Genomic DNA, 16,655 nt, shown 5'->3' with positions numbered 1-16,655 from the left:
CACCAGCTTGCTTTGCACCTAAAGTGGGATTAGAACTCATAGACTCCCACTTTTTAGCCTGATGCCTTAACCCCTACACCGAAGTATATTTCAGTTCATTTTGTCATAATTTACAAAGTGGACCTTGACCTAACCTTACCCTGGGATGTGGAAGTCATAGCAAACAGACAGCTTGGTTTAGTGGTTAAGGCATCATACTGAAAACTATGAGATGATGAACCACTTCCACCTTTGGCACGAATCCAGCTGAGTGACCTTGGGCCAGTCATTTTCTCTCAGCCCGAGGAAGGAAGCAATGGCAAACCACTTTTGAAAAACCTTGCCTAGAAAACTGCAGACTAGTTTAGATGAACACCAGGCGTCAACACTAACTTAAAGGCACAAAACATACGAACAAACCCTGTTGGATAGAATTAAGCATTTCTATTTTAGCATTTTGCTTCATTGTCCAGCCAGTGATAATGAATCCCATAAATGTATCTATGAAGCACTTGTTTTTACCACAGGCTTCATTCAGCTTGCTCTAAGAACACAAGAAGGCAAAACAGTTGTTTGTTTTCCAAGGAATCCTACTTTGTTTTTTTGATTCTTGTTGCAGATGAATCCTATCTACGTGAAGGAAAACACAGATTTGCACAAGGTTTACTGAAATCTTGATTTGGTCTATGAAACATATAAGAAAACCCCAATGTGCACTACAGATCAAAGAATCCTCAATCTGGATTGCATAATAACCTATCCGTTCTTTTCTATAAATTCAAAAATGGAGAAAAGTAGAATCAAAAGTAGGCAAACGACAAGGGCAGAAAACTCACAATGATAACGCAGAATTTTCTTCACATTTTTTATTGGCAACTTTATAACGGCAGCGATCAGCAAAATTAAAAGGCACCTGCCTGAAGGTACTTTGGTTGTTAAGTGCCGCTGGATGCAATCCAGCCACATTCAAATCCATGTATTTTGTATTTTGATGTTTCCTCTGGAAAGATGGGGATTATATTCACTGCCTACCACTGAAGTAGTATAAAACAAAACATTTTCCACAATCTGGGCAAAGAAATCCTAAATATCCATAATGATTATACAGTCTTTCAACGAATTTCTTAGAAGCATTCTTTTATGTACAAACAGCTTGTGCACATCAACAATGCTACTATCTAGAAGTGTTTAAAGTCATTATCTGCAGAACTAGGCACACAAGCAATACAACTTTGCCACCTAACATTTTTAGGCCCTGCCCAGAAACACACTCATCAACATGTAAAAGGTTTTAATATTTTTTTTTATAAATAAGTCCATCGATTTCCACAGAAAACTAATAGGAAACAAAATATTCCAATTGGGAATAAACTCGTATATTATCTTGAAGGGTTATTTCCCCCCTCCAAAATCTTGTGAGCGACTATACAGTATGTACAAACGAGCCTGTATGTTTGTTAAGTCCCACCTCATTACAGGCATTAAAGAAAACAGGAAATTATGTTAGCTGGAATGGAAGCTGGAAGACTCCGATTCTGTTGAAACAGAAGAATGTCCTGCACGCTTGCCTTTGGACAGGATCTTAAGGCTTGATCCCCTGCTGACGGAGGTGAGTGCATTTTGAGCTGATGTCTTGAATTTGGCACCCAGAAAAGCATATAGGATGGGATTCAGACAACAGTGAAAGTACGCCAGGCTTTCAGTAATGGTGGTCCACTTACGCACCAGTATTTCAAAACTGCAGCCTCTCTTGATGTACCGGAGGAGGATGAAAGTGTCTATGGTGAGAACAATGTAGTATGGTAGCCAGCAGGCAAAGAAGGCCACAATCAGGATGACGGTTGTCTTCAAAGCTTTACGTTTCTGGTGACCCTTTGATTTTGACAGCTTAGAAATTATAATGCAGTAACAAGTCAGTATGATAAGGCCAGGCAAGACGAGGCCTACTAAAATTTGCTGGAATTGGAAGGGAATCTGCCAGGACTGGTTAGTGTAAAATCGCTGGCACATATATTTTTCACCAATTTCAATAACACGAGCAAACATAATGTCGGGTATAGTCAACAGCACAGCTGGCAGCCAAACACCGATGTAGACAATCCTTTTGGCTAACAATTTCCGAGCTCTCTGACTGTTGGTTGCATGTACAATCGCCAAGTACCGATCTAAGCTGATGAAGGCCAGGATTAGGACACTGCTGTATAAATTGACAGTGTAAATAATGTGAACAATTTTACACAAGACTTCCCCAAAGTACCAGTTTATCACAGCATCCACAGACCAGAAGGGCAAACTGATGACAAAGAGGAGATCAGCTACTGAAAGATGGACTCTATACTTGTCAGTTATGCTCTTCAGCTTCTTCTGGAAACCCATGACAACAATCACCAAGCCATTGCCAACAATTCCTGTCAAAAAAATGATGGAGAAGATGGTGGGTAAGAAGATTCGGTTGAAATCTTCGTTTTCCTCTTCGAAGCATAGCCCTGTGAAGTTATCTTCTTCTCCAGAGCCTGGCTCGCCAGTATTGTTATCGATCAATATAAAAGGTTCAGAAGAAAACCTCTGTAAATGACAAAAGAAAGCAAAAATTAGAAAGTGGGAAACAAAGGCAGGCAAATCTTAAAAGACCGATTCAGCGGCAAGCAAAGAATCAGCACTGAATCATGCTTCAGTATTATTTAAAATATTTGCCTCTTAATGCAGGGATCTCCAAACTTGGTAACTTTTAAGACATGTGGGCTTCAGCTCTCAGAATTCCCCAACCAGCATAGCTATACTGGCTGGGGAATTCTGGAAATTGAGGTCCACAAGTCTTACAAGTTGCCAAGTGTGAAGACTTCTGCTGTAATACAACGGCTGGCAATCATCAGATGAGAAGCAAAGAGGTGATCAGAAATGTTACATTTTCAACACATTCATTCCAACATACACATCTCAACTCCCTGGAGGACTTTTCAAACATAAGAAAACACACACAAATCACATTCAATGAAAGTGAAGGGCAACAACTGTACAGATACGTATTTTAGTTCCACCGAAAATATATAACCAGATCAATCGCTGCTTTCCAATGATTGCTTCAAGGAGTTATCTGAATGCCTGGCCATAGATGCATCGCATTTTTCTATTCAAATTTGATGATTAGAAAATGGATCTTTGCAGGAATTTATAAAAAAAAAAACCCTATACAATGGATGCTTCTAGATGTGGTTTCAGCTTTGAAAATCATTCTGTAAAAACATGCAGGTTATTGTGGGGAACAATAGGAGGGTGGAATATTAGGTATGTTTACCGCCTTGAGTTATTCATAAAGTAATACAGGTGTCCTTGACTTATGGCCACAATTGAGTCCAAAATTTCTGCTGCTAAGCGAGACATTTGTTACGTGAGTTTTCCCCCATTTTATGACCTTTTTTGCCACAGTTGTTAAGTGAATCACTGCAGTTGTTATGTTAGTAACACAGTTGTTAAGTGAATCTGGCTTCCCCACTGACTTTGTCAGGTCACAGAAAGGGATCACATATCCCCGGGACACTGCAACCATTATAATCATGAGTCAGCTGCCAAGCGGCTCAATTCTGATCACATGATCATGGGGATGGTGGCAACTGTCGTTAAGTGTGAAAAATTGTTTTAAGTCACTTTTTTCAGTGCCGTTATGTAACTTCAAACGGTCACTAAACAAAGTGTTGTAAGTCAAGGACTACCTGTAAAGGTGGGATAAAAATCTAATAGAAAATAATGCAAAACAAACAAACAAATGAACAAGATGCTTTGTGCAGAGACAATTCCATGTGGAGAAGCAGCAGTAATGGATGGTTCATGCGGAAGACCAAAACATGTGTGCTTCATCTCAGAAGAAATTTTCTAGATGGGAGACAGGAGGGGGGAAAAATGCAAAACTAGGATCAGGTAAGTCAGGGGTCTCCAACTTTAAGACTTGTGGACTTCAGCTCCCAGAGTTCCTCAGTCAGCAAAGCTCCACAAGTCTTAAAGTTGCCAAGGTTGGAGACCCCTGAGCTAAGTGGAAGTTAGAGGAAGGATGCTGCTGGGAAGATAAGAAAAAAAGGTAGATGAAGGACTTGAAGTAGGAAATAAGATCCTGAAAAGATTAGCAAGTGGGCTGCAGCACAGGCCATTCTGAGAAAGAAAAAGAGAGTAGAGGTGCCCTAGTGTTTGTTTGTTTGTATCCCACCTTTATTATTTTTTTACAAATAACTCAAGCTGGTGAACATATCCAACAAATCTTCCTCCTTCTATTTTTCCCACACCAACCCCAGTAGGTGATTTGGACTGAGAGAGAATGACTGGGCCGAAGTCACTCAGCCGACTTGTTGCCTGAGGTGGGACTAGAACTCAGAGTCTCCTGATTTTCTATCCTGGTGCTTAAACCACTAAGCTAAACTGGCTCAGTTACCCATAAGCCATTTCCAGTTTTTCTTACAATTTTCCAAATTGTACTAAGTTTTACTTTAGCCCGGTCTGCCCAAAATAGGGGTTGAAATGTTCTAATACACGAAGCAAAACACATTTTATCAATTCGTACACATCTCTACTATATTTATTGTAGTCTTATGAAGTAAGAATTAAAGTAGGAATGGAAGCTCATGACTGCAATGGTTGATTTACAAACTAATAAGGATTCAGGAGGCAGTTTTGTAAACAGCCAACCTGCAAGCTTCTTGTATTATCAGAGAAAAGAATTACCTTCTCATTGGTTCAAAAGAAACCCATTAGAAAGAAACCGAAGTAGTCTCTACCCCTTTACAGCTAGTCCTCCTTTAGTGACCATAATTGAGACTAGCAATTCTGTTGTTAAGCAAAGTGGTTGCTAAGTTAGCTTGCCACTTTGCTTTACAGACTGCATAGCTCATAAATGACAGGACTGGTCATAAAGCCACTTTTTAAAATCACTGTCACATCTGCAAATGGTCACCAAATGAGGCAGCTGCTAAACAAGGACTACTTGTATAACAGGGTCCTAAAGTATAAAGAAGATGTTAAAAATCTAATCCTTTCATTTCAACAATCCTGTTAAAGAAGACCCTGGGAGGATATTGCTTAGAAAAATTATTTTCAGTTGAATCAGACATCAAGAGCCTGATAGTGAAAATATTTTCTTAGATCTGGGGGCCTGAACAATAAAGAATCACTTCTTCCATATTTTCCCCTCCTTGGAGGCAAATAATGTGACAGAGGTCTTCAAACTTGGCAGCTTTAAGACTTGCGGACTTCAACTCCCAGAATTCTCCAGCCAGCATAGCATAGCTGGCTAGAGAATTCTGGGAGTTGAAGTCCACAAGTCTTAAAGCTGCCAAGTTTGAAGAACTCTGTGCTAGGACTTCTTGACCAGGCTGACTCCCAAGGCAAAGAGGTTGGTTCATAAAAAAAATAAAATAAATCCAAACACAAAGTGGGGGTGAAGTAAGCAAGCCTTAGAGTTCACTGGCCTTCTTTATCAGCCTTGAATAATATGCCAAACCAAAACAACTGTGAGACTTTATTTATTAAATTTATATGCTGCCCATTTTATAGTTCTAGGTGATTCTGAGCAGCTTATAAGACTTATAAGTGGTCCATCAACAGCATAAACGATTCTGTAAGTTTAGAAATGGCAAACCAACAAAAAACAGGGTATGGCAAGAGCTTTGGAAAGAGCCCAAGTTTGCTCATTCAAATTCTCCCGCCAGCAAGCTTCTTTCTCAGATCCTTTTGCCTAACCCTAACCCGTCAGAACAATAAAGGAGGGAGCAGTTTCAATTTAGCAAGGCAACAGATGGGGGGAAAAAAAAGAGAAGTGCAACCTCAGGAAACCACCAGCCGTTTGAAAGGCGTGAAAGGGAGTAGTCACCTGGCCACCGCCTCCTTGTTCTCCTCCTCCTCCTCCTCCCTCTTGCCTTGCAGAGAGACTGTCCTTTCTTTGCTCTGGGGCTCTTCTACAAAAGGGCTCGACAACACTTTCAAAACAGAGACTCTCTCTATTCAGGCCGGCCGCCTTCTGGCTCCGCGGAGGATTCTCCCATCCAGGGTACAAAAGCGATACTTTTCTCAGCTGAAACGGGACCAGCCTCCACATTCCCACGCATTCGAGTAGAAATTAAAAGGGCACGAAACCTATGCAGGGGTTTCTAAGCGTCCTCAAAAAGTTTTCCTGAACCCAGGGCTTATCTCTCCACTTTATGGAAAGAGCCTTGCTGTTTGATTCTCATGCTTCCCGCAAGTTGCTGAAAAATATGCCACTATCCATAAACATTTCGGTGGTCAAGATGTCCTATATACTTCGCTGATAGACCAAGCATTTTCTTTTTTGGTTTTTACTTTGGTCATAGACCAAACATTCCCCCCCCCTTTCACTCTAGAGACTCTAGGAGGGGGAAAAAAATCCACCCTTGTTTGCCTTGTACATAAAAACTCTTTAAAAAAAAAACATTCTGAGCTCTACTTAATGACAAAAGCAAGAAACTGCATGAGTCAAGGCACTGCTCGGAAACGTCCGAAAACGGCAGGACCCAACGTCTTAAAACTTTTTCTCATTCAAGGTTTTGATATTAGTCAATCGCGCTTTCTAAGGCAGCCAAAAGATTCCGCCAAGTTTCTCTCACCGTGTTCCAAGCCCGGCGAGTTTTTTTTTTTTTTAAGATCCCAGGGATTGTGTGTGTGTGTGTGTGTGTGTATGTGCATGAGGGAGATCAAGGAAAGCAAAATCGAAGCTTAATAACAGACACCGCCTATTCCCCGTCTACAAACCAGGACCGTCCCTCGCCCGACCCCACGCACTTTCACGCAGCCGTGCGCGCTGCTTTCAAAGGCGCTCCTCTCCGCGAGGAGCCTGCAAGCCGCTCTTCCACAAGTTGAGAGAGCGCAACGACCCCGTGAGTTCGGGGCAAGAAACTCCCCACCCCACCCCAATTCAAAGCAAGGGGAGAGGGCGTCCGCTTCCAATACCTATAGGAGAGGGCTTACTACAAGGTGCAATTCGGATCCAACGGCCCGGTCGGCTTTTTAAAACGGCACCTCTGCGAGTCGGCACAGCTGCAAAGATTCACCCCGCTTTGAGCAAAAGTAGATGATGATGATGATGATTATTATTATATTGTGTGGGTCTCTGATTAGATAGATCTAGTAAACGTCAGCCTGGAACTCTCATCTGACCTGGAAAGAGAGCCGCTACACGTCTTGTAATCTAAAGAAGAGTCTTGTAATCTAAAGAAGAGAAAAACCCCACGGTTGCGCGTGTCCTTGTCCCGCTCTCCCCAAAGAGCTTTGCGAGATCGCGAGAAAGCACATCCCGATATTTAGGAACCTCTAACCAGGCGCTACATCCATCCATCCATTCATTCATTCATTGCTCCCTGGGCAAACGTCAGCTGTCTCCTTACGTCCGCATCCATTGCTCGAGCGCTCCCCGGCAGCAGGCTCCGCTTATGCACCTCGCCAGCAGCCGCAACACCACTCACAGCCAAAAAGTTCTCGTCCCAGAGCTACCCGCGTCCCTTATAAAGCGGCCCCCCTCTTTAGAGCCGGCCCGCAAAGCTGCCGGCGGCTCCGCCCAAGTCTGGACTTGGGAGGCTGAGGGGGAAGGGGAGTGATTGACAGATCGTTCACAAAAAAAAACAAAACACCAACAAAACCCCCACAACCCGATACCCCGAGCATGCGCCGAGCTACCTGTTTTGTGACCTGCAGCTGTGGAGATGGGAATCTCCGATCCCCCCCACCCTTTAGTTTTGCTTTCTTGCGCTGGGAGTGGGTGGAGGCTGCTCTTTTCTGTCGTGCAATTGTGCGTTTTGAGGCATCTCGAGGAGAGTCCTGGGGCCACGTGCTCTAATATGATAAATAGCTAATAGCAAAAAGAAAAGGAAAAAAAAGGAAAAGGAAAGGAACAATGCCTGAAATGAGTCAAATAAAGTTTGATTTAAGGGGATTCCGTTTTGTAAGAACCCAAATCTTAGCTTCAGGCTCTTACATGGTACGCAGTTTTTCTCAGAGATGCAAACAAGGAATCTAAACCAGACTTTGGAAAATTACGCTGCAAATTCTAGTCAAGTTTTGAACTCCTTTACGCCTCCAGTAACTTTCTCGTTGAGTTTGCTCCTTACTTCTAAAACGGGCAGCCACAAACGCTCCTGTTTCTGAAGACAATGACTGCCTACTCTGAGGTTTTTTTTTCCGCCCTTGCTATCAAATTGCATTGTCTGCTTCTGCATATTATATGCAGGTTGTGTTTCTACTTGTCCTGGCAGATGGTTACACACACACACACACGTTCACTGGGACAGCTTTAGTTTTTGTTGCAGCAGATCCTGCTCTTGAATCTTGCTGTCGCAAGAACTCCTTTGCTGTTTTTTATCTGGACCAGGGGTGGGCAACTCTGACCCCTTTATGATCTGTGGACTTCAGCTCCCAGAATTCCTCAGCCAACTGTTGTCCGCAGCGATACTCCGTAGAGGGGCCCATAGTTGCTCACTTCAGATTTAGACCTACTAGAAAACATTAGGACAGGGACAGTAGGCACGCTGGTGTGCTTATGCATGCCCCTTACAGACCTCTTAGGAATTGGGTGAGGTCTACAGTAGACAGTCTAAGGTTAAAGTTTTTGGGATTTGGGGAAGAAGCCACAGAGTCTGGTAGGGCATTCCAGGCATTGACCACTCTGTTACTGAAGTCGTATTTTCTGCAGTGTAGTTTTGGATCGGTTTACCTTGAGTTTGTAACTATTGTGTGCTCTTGTATTGTTTTGGTTGAAGCTGAAGTATTCGTTGGCTGGTAGCAGATGATTTTATGTACTATGCTTAGATCAGACTGAAGATGGCGAAGTTCTAAGTTGTCTAAGCCCAAAATTTCGAGTCTGGTGGCATAAGGTATTTTGTTGCGAGCAGAGGAGTGGAGGACTCTTCTTGTGAAATATCTCTGGGCTCGTTCAATTGTATGAATGTCCGATATGCAGTGTGGGTTCTAGACAGATGAGCTGTATTCAAGAATTGGTCTGGCAAAAATTTTGTATGCCCCAGTTTGCAATTCAACATTACCGGAGAAGAAACTACGCAAGATTAAGTTAACAACTCTTAATGCTTTTTTAAGCAATTAGCCTTCTGTAATTTTCTGGGTTTCCCTAATGGACAATCTCTTGATTGTTGTATGTTGTGGCATACCCTGGAAAAGTACTGATTGCTCTATACACTGATTTCATATTCGCCAGATAAATAGTGAGACTTCTGCGTAAGCATGCGTGTAATTCATTGGGGGTTTCAACTGGTGTTGCCATTGGTTCGCATCATGCACGCACTTCGCAATTCCAAACTGCAATTCCAAATACTACCGAAGAAACTTGTTAATTTCAAATCACAACCATAGTAAGATAGTCCCCAATTGTTCTCCATTTTTATGGAAAAATATTCTGTATTGTGGTCCAGTGGGGGCATTTCTGTTTTTGGGCTCAACCAAAGTAGAATTCTTCATACTGTTTTTAATGTAGCACTCCCTGTATTTGCCTTGTAAAGGAGTGTAGGCACCACCATTTGCCCAAGCTAGTTGTGCTGCTTAAAGTTGTGCAGAATCACCGGGAGCCTTGTGTTCATTCGCTGCATGCTTTCCATATACTGTGTATTGCATAAATTTCTGATTGCCTCCATACTATTTTTTTTGTGCAATTTCTGATGTTTTCTTCCTGCTGTGGCCGTTGCTATATACAGCACTGTACCTTCAAGCCTATGAATTTCAGTGGGAAGGAAATCATTTGCAGAATTTTAGAAGTTTGGCAGGATGGAAAGCAATTCTGTTTAAGATGGATTAGATGAAATACCCCAATTTGAAATTAGTTATCCAAAGCAGCCATGAGTTTGTGTGTCTGCCTGTGCTTATGTATGCATGTGGCTTTGAGTCAGTTTATTTTTATTTCTGCAACGCCTAGACAAGCTGCTTCAGCTTTCTTGGAAAGATTTCAGAAATAATTTGCCCTTTCGTCCTTTCTAGAGCTGAGAGAGGGTAAGTGGCTCAAGGTCACTCCACTGGCTTTGTACCTATGGCTGGACTAGAACTCAGGGTCTCCCAATTTCTAGCCTGATGTCTCAACTAGTACACCATGGGTTCCCAATCCCTGAGGCATGGACCAGTACTGGTCAGTGGCCTGTCAGGAATCGGGCTGCATAGCTGGAGGTGAATGGCAGGCTAGTGACCGAAACATAAACCATTCTCCCCCCCCCCTCCACCCAGTGGTGAAATCCATTTTTTTTTTACTACTGATTCTGTGGGTGTGGCTTGGCGGGCTTGGCAGGGGAAGGATACTGCAAAATCTCCATTCCCACCCCACTCCAAGGGAAGGATACTGCAAAATCTTCATTCCCACCACACTCTGGGGCCAGCCAGAGGTGACATTTGCCAGTTCTCCTAACTACTCAAAATTTCTGCTACCGGTTCTCTGAACTCAAAATTTCCACTACTGGTTCTCCAGAACGTGCTGGATTTCACCCCTGCCCTGACTCCCCAGTCCATGGAAAAATTGTCTTCCACAAAATGGATCCCTGGTACCAAAAAGATTGGGGACTGCTGCATTACTTCAAACTGGCTCTCTTAAAAATGGTACTTCCCAGTTTATTATCTTTCAAACCCTGGGCCTTGAACCCCACATAATTGGGAACTCTGGGAGTTGCCATCCAATGCTTGTGGAGGACCCCTGTTTGGGACAAGTTAAACCAAACCTTATTTATCATTGGTAATAAGCCTTAAAATCGGTTACCGAGCAAAGGAACATATTGAGACTTTCCTGCCCTTTCCATTTGCCCTCTGGCCGCTGGGCCACAAGCAATTACCCAAGATATTTTCCTTATCTTCTTATTTGTTCAGGTTTTTTTCTTGCAGGGCGGGCGTAAAGTCAAGGTGGTATCCCCTTTTAATCCACTTATTTGCTGGTTCATTGAGCTGCTGGGATTCAACAGTAAATGTTCAGCCAGCTATAAGATAAGGTCAGAGGGGCTTCAATTCCTGAGATGAAAAAAACCCTGCAGGCAGAAATCTTTGAGAAAAGAGTTTTTAGATGGAAGCCAAGGCCTCTAAGTTCAGGATTAAAATCAGTTTGCTTAGAGCCATAGCTTTGGATGAAACTCTATGCATTTCCTTTTATGAGGAAAAAAATATTTTCACCAAAAGCACACATGTTCCCATCCCTGTGAGAATCTGAAGAACTGTGTTTGGAGACTGGAGCAGGTGCTCCATGCATGATTTGGCTAATGTTTCCGACATGGATGCCTTGATTTCTAAGTATTGATTGTCAGTGGGATTAATGCAGCACTCTTGGCCTGGTGTCTTCCATCTTCTAAGTGGCCTTGAGTTTCCTAGGTGTTTGTGGATTATGGCCTTTGGAGTGCCAGACTCTCTGAAAATCAGTAAGCCCTTAATGAGATTTGTATATACATATATTGATTGTAGGCATTCTTTGAGTGTTTATTCTTTTTTAAGCTGCCTGGTGTCTTTTGTTATCCTGACTGTATGGAAATAATGTGAAAGGCTCCTTTTGAGAAGGAGCAGAATAATATTGGGTTAATGATTTCCAAAGTAGTAAAAGAAGTGGCTATTCCAGCAAAAGCTCCTTCTTAAAGAAGGGGAGGGGGGGAAACAAATGTTAGCAGAGAAAGCAGTAATTGTCAATTTTAGGTTTCACATTAAATGCTTTATTACTATATTGTAGAAATGTGAACTGTCTGTTTGCTATATATTTCAGTAAAGCCTACATGTGCAAAATTTTTAGTATTTCTAGTGTGAAATTTTAAGTGCCTTTCCAATATTGCTTCATTTATCTGTGAGTTATTAATGCATACTTGTTGAATAATTTACCTGATGGCCCTCACTGATAAACAAAATGACACTTTAATGGCATTGCTCACACAGGTAAACTGGCTGTTGAACTTAAGAAAAGCAAATATGCCTTTAGTTATGTGATGCGAGGCTTTTACGAGGAACTTTCAAAGCAGAGGAATTCATTTACACTCTATCATTTTATTCATTTTATGGGATATAAAATGCTACAGGTACACTAATGCTGGCGACAGAATCGACTGTCGACATCAATAAACAGAAAATCCTATTAAAGGGATAGCTATCCATACTCCTGTAGGCTGTGAATGAAGAAAGAGGAATTAAAAGTTCAATATAGTTAATCCTCGATTTACCACCACAGTGGAGCCCAACATTTATGTTGTTAAGTGAGACATTTGTTAAGTTAGTTTTGCCCAGGGGTGAAATCTACTTACCTTCCTTACCGGCTTGGAAGTCCACACACCGTGCGCACACGCGCATCACATGCGCACACAGACCTGTGCATGTGCATGCGCAGAAGGTAAAAAACACATTACTTCTTGGTTAAAATAGGAAGTAAGGACACCTGGGTGGCAGGTGTTGCCGATAGTTTGGCGATCGCTACCGGATCACCGAACCACAGGCCACAATCGCTACCAGATCGCGAGATCCGGTGAGAACCGGGAGCATTTCACCCCTGGTTTTGCCCCATTTTACGACTTTTCTTGCCACAGTTGTGAAGTGAATCATTCCAATTGTTAAGATAGTAACCCGGTTGTTTGACTTCTGATTGTCAGAAGGTCACAAAAGTTGATCACATGACCCTGGGACACCGCAACCGTCATAAATATGAACCAGTTGCCGAGCATTTGAATTTTGATCATATGATCATGGGGATGCTGTAACGATTGTAAGTGTGAAAAACAGTCATAAGTCATAACTATTTCAGTGCCGTTGTAACTTTGAATGGTCACTGAACGAACTGCTTGTAATTCAAGGACTACCTGTATTGAAATAAACTGTCATGATTATGGTTTTTAGCCTCACATATGGACATCATTGGGCTGCGGTGTGGCTCAGGCTGTAAGATAGCCTGTTATTAAACACAACTGCCTGCAATTACTGCAGGCTCGAGGCCCACGAGGCCCAAGGTTGACTCAGCCTTCCATCCTTTATAAGGTAGGTAAAATGAGGACCCAGATTGTTGGGGGGGGGCAATAAGTTGACTTTGTATATAAATATACAAATAGAATGAGACTATTGCCTTACACAATGTAAGCCGCCCTGAATCTTCGGAGAAGGGCGGGATATAAATGTAAATAAATAAATTTAAAAAAAAAAAACCTTAGCCATGTGTGGACTTTAACTCCCAGCAATGCTGGCTGGGATATTCTGAGAATTGAAGTCCAAACCTCTTAAAATGGCTAAGGTCGGGAAACATTGATCTAGATCAGGGGGTCCCCAACCCCTGGTCCATAGACCAGCACCAATCTGAAGCATGGCAGAAACCAGGCCCTGCAAAAAAGCGAAGCCCCATCCGTGGGGTGCAGAAAGCACACAAAACCACACCCCTTCTGACCCTCGGAAAAACCTCTCTCCACAGAACTGGTCCCTGGTGCCCAAAAGGTTGGAGCCCACTGATGTAGATGGTCATGATGACCCAGATGGACTGCTCTGTATCTTTTTTATTTGCACTGAGATGCATAGTTTTGACAACCGGACTCTCCTGCCCTCATGATAATTGTTAACTAGACTGCACGAAGGAGATGCAGGTTTAACTCCACCTTTTACTGGGCTGGTTATTCTCTCGGTAGTTATTGAGCAAAAAATAGAAGAGCAATGTGTGCTGCCTTGAGCTCCTTTATAAAATCTAGATACCGTAGTTCTCGACATATGATTGTGCTCCTGAAATTATGATTGTAAATGGTTGTGGTTATTAATTGGATCACCATGTGACAGGATCACATTTTATGATTTTTATTCATGGTTATTAAGCAAATACATGCTGTAACGTGAGCGTTTGTTGCTGGAAATCAGAAGTAAATACTGGAAACTGATTTTAAAAAAATAAAAAAATTGTGGTCACATGATCGTGAGATACTACAAACGGTGAACCAGTTGCCACATGGGTGATGCCCCCTCTCCTCCATAAAATATTGATTCCTGCAGGGTAATTGTCTGCAGGAAAAAGCATTTGCGTGTGAGGATTCTTGTTTAAATCAAAGATGATACTTTTATGTGAATATTAATACATATCTGCTTACAAAGATAATAGTCTTTATGGGCTATGATCTTTGTGGCCACGATTTTCTGGCCGGCCGGCTGGCTGGCTGGCTGGCACCTAGGTGAAACACTGATTTAAAATTCTTTCACGGTAAGAATATTACCATAAAAGGCAACTGCACAATTTATGCATGCACTTGAAAACAGAGAGAAGCAGATTTCCTAACTAAACCACTGCTTTTTTTTTTCTTTTTAAAGAAATGAAAAATGTAGCAATAGCAACACTTTTTCTATCAGGGAAGCTGGTGCCTGGAAGAATATTTAGGAAACATGTACATTGTTGAGGATGCTTTGCAAAGACATGTCAAGGTGACTTAGATCCCCGTGGTATGCAATAGGTAAAGCATATTTGGTGACTGGGAAATTACTGTAGAGCAGGAGTAGTAATTGACAAGTGTAATGTCAACACTGTAAAGCCTTTTTTTATTAGCATGTGAATATACTCTCTTAGTAATTTTCAGTGAACAGACACTTTTATTAAGGATAAACAATATAGCCACGAAATTAAGAGTTCTGTGTAATTTGGGAAGGTACTTAATTATCTAATCTCTCTCTCTCTCTCTCTCTCTCTCTTTTTATTTGCATTTATCTCTCTCTCTCTCTCTCTCTCTCATTCAGTTTTAAGAGTCTGAATTTCAAAGGGAACAGACAAGAAACTAAAAGGAATAGAGGTTGTCCTCAGTTTATAACCATAATGGGGCCTCCCCATCATGGTTGTAAATTGTGACGATCATATATTGTGACCCACATGACTGATCTTATTTTATGACCTTTTTTCAGCAGTCATTAAAACAAACACAATCACAAGGTAATCACAGTAATTGTTAAATGAATGCCGCAACGGTTCATTAGGGGTTTATTTTTATTTTTATTTTATTTATTTATTTTATTTATTTATTTATCACAACAGTATATATAAGCATAAGCATGAAATAACTATATGATATATAAGCATATATATAAGCATAAGTATGTAATAACTATATTAATTGCATATAATGAAAGGGAACATTAGGACAGGAATGGTAGGCACACTTGTGCTCTTATGCACGCCCCTTACAGACCTCTTAGGAATGGGGTGAGGCCAATAGTAGACAGTTTTTGATTAAAGCTTTGGGGATTTTGGGAAGAGACCACAGAGTCTGGTACTGTATTCCAAGTATTAACAGCTCTGTTACTGAAGTCATATTTTTGTGCAATCAAGATTGGAGCGGTTAACATTAAGCTTAAATCTATTGTGTGCTCGTGTATTGTTGCAATTGAAGCTGAAGTAGTCTTCGACAGGAAGGACAATATAATAGATGATCCTATGAGTTAAACTCAGGTCATGTCGAAGGTGGCGGAGTTCTAAGTTTTCTAAACCCAAGATTTCAAGTCTGGTGGCATAAGGTATTTTGTTGTATTCAGATGAGTGGAGAACTCTTCTTGTAAAATATTTCTGGACACGTTCAATTGTATTAATGTCTGAAATGAGGTATGGGTTCCAGACAGGTGAGCTGTATTCAAGAATTGGTCTAGCAAATGTCTTATATACTCTGGTTAGTAGTGTAGTGTTTCTGGAGAAGAAGCTACGCAAAATTAGGTTTACAACTCTTAAAGCCTTTTTTGTGATGTAGTTGCAGTGGGCTTTGGCATTTGATATGAAATCTCCAAGGTCTTTAACAGGGTGGGGGGGTCATCTGTAAGATAATGTCCTTATATTACCTTACAGGTTTACCTTACAGATTTACCTTACAGATTTGCATGGGGGGCATGCTGGGGGCGCACATGCATGTGCAGAGGGTGGGGCACATAGGGGCTGCATGCATGGGGTCCACACGTGCATTGCATTTTTTTTTTGTTTACATTTATACCCCGCCCTTCTCCGAAGACTCAGGGCGGCTTACAGTGTATAAGGCAATAGTCTCATTCTATTTGTATATTTTTACAAAGTCAACTTATTGCCCCCCCAACAATCTGGGTCCTCATTTTACCTACCTTATAAAGGATGGAAGGCTGAGTCAACCTCGGGCCGGGCTCGAACCTGCAGTAATTGCAGGCCCACACGCATTTGGGCCCACACGCGCACTTTGGGCACTCAGTCTGGAAGAGGTTAGCCATCACTGGTATAAAGGCTCCTGCTTGAGCAGGAGGTTGGACTAGAAGACTTCCAAGGCCACTTCCAATTCTGTTATACTATTACTGTTCCCAAAAGAAGCTTCGTCCAAAATGGACCGAACAGGCAAAGAGACATATTGAGACGCTCTATCTCATAACAGCATCTTGAAGGGAAACCATGAAAGGAGAGGAGGAATTCAAAGGAAGTTGGTGCCTCAGGCAACTTACTGTATACAATGCCAGCAGGGTCCTGCAGTCATAAATTGGCGATTCTTGTATCATACCAAAAGGAAACAAATGGCCAAAGGTGACTGGTGTCGAAAGTGAATCGGTGGAGGGACTTTGCTCCTTCTAATGTTGCTCTCTTCCAGCTAGAGAAGATGTTTGCTAAGAGATAGAAGTTGGAGAGGATAGTTGATTTCTGTGCCAAGACCAGTGTTTCTCAACTTTGGCAACATTAAGATGTGTGGACTTCAACTTCCGTGCTGGTGGAGAATTCTGGG

The 16,655-nt window shown here is 41.9% G+C and overlaps 1 protein-coding gene across 2 annotated transcripts; it reads right to left on the bottom strand.

The window, feature by feature from the left end:
- Positions 1 to 837: 837 nt before the first annotated feature.
- Positions 838 to 16,507, bottom strand: CXCR4 (C-X-C motif chemokine receptor 4). 2 transcript variants are annotated; one of them, XM_058193826.1, is made up of 2 exons: positions 16,381 to 16,507; positions 838 to 2,544 (listed from the first exon to the last, which is right to left on the bottom strand). In XM_058193826.1, exons 1-2 carry the CDS (start codon positions 16,432 to 16,434, stop codon positions 1,483 to 1,485), a joined length of 1,116 nt encoding a protein of 371 aa, XP_058049809.1. In that variant the 5' UTR covers positions 16,435 to 16,507; the 3' UTR covers positions 838 to 1,482. The 2 variants fall into 2 exon arrangements, with proteins under 2 accessions (XP_058049809.1, XP_058049819.1); XM_058193836.1 differs by lacking the exon at positions 16,381 to 16,507 and adding an exon at positions 7,362 to 7,462.
- Positions 16,508 to 16,655: the final 148 nt, after the last annotated feature.

Source organism: Ahaetulla prasina, chromosome 1, assembly GCF_028640845.1.
Source record: "Ahaetulla prasina isolate Xishuangbanna chromosome 1, ASM2864084v1, whole genome shotgun sequence".
NCBI classification, from domain to species: Eukaryota; Metazoa; Chordata; class Lepidosauria; order Squamata; family Colubridae; genus Ahaetulla; species Ahaetulla prasina.
The sequence above is the reverse complement of the archived record's forward strand: the minus strand, read 5'-3'. Positions and strand labels throughout refer to the sequence as shown.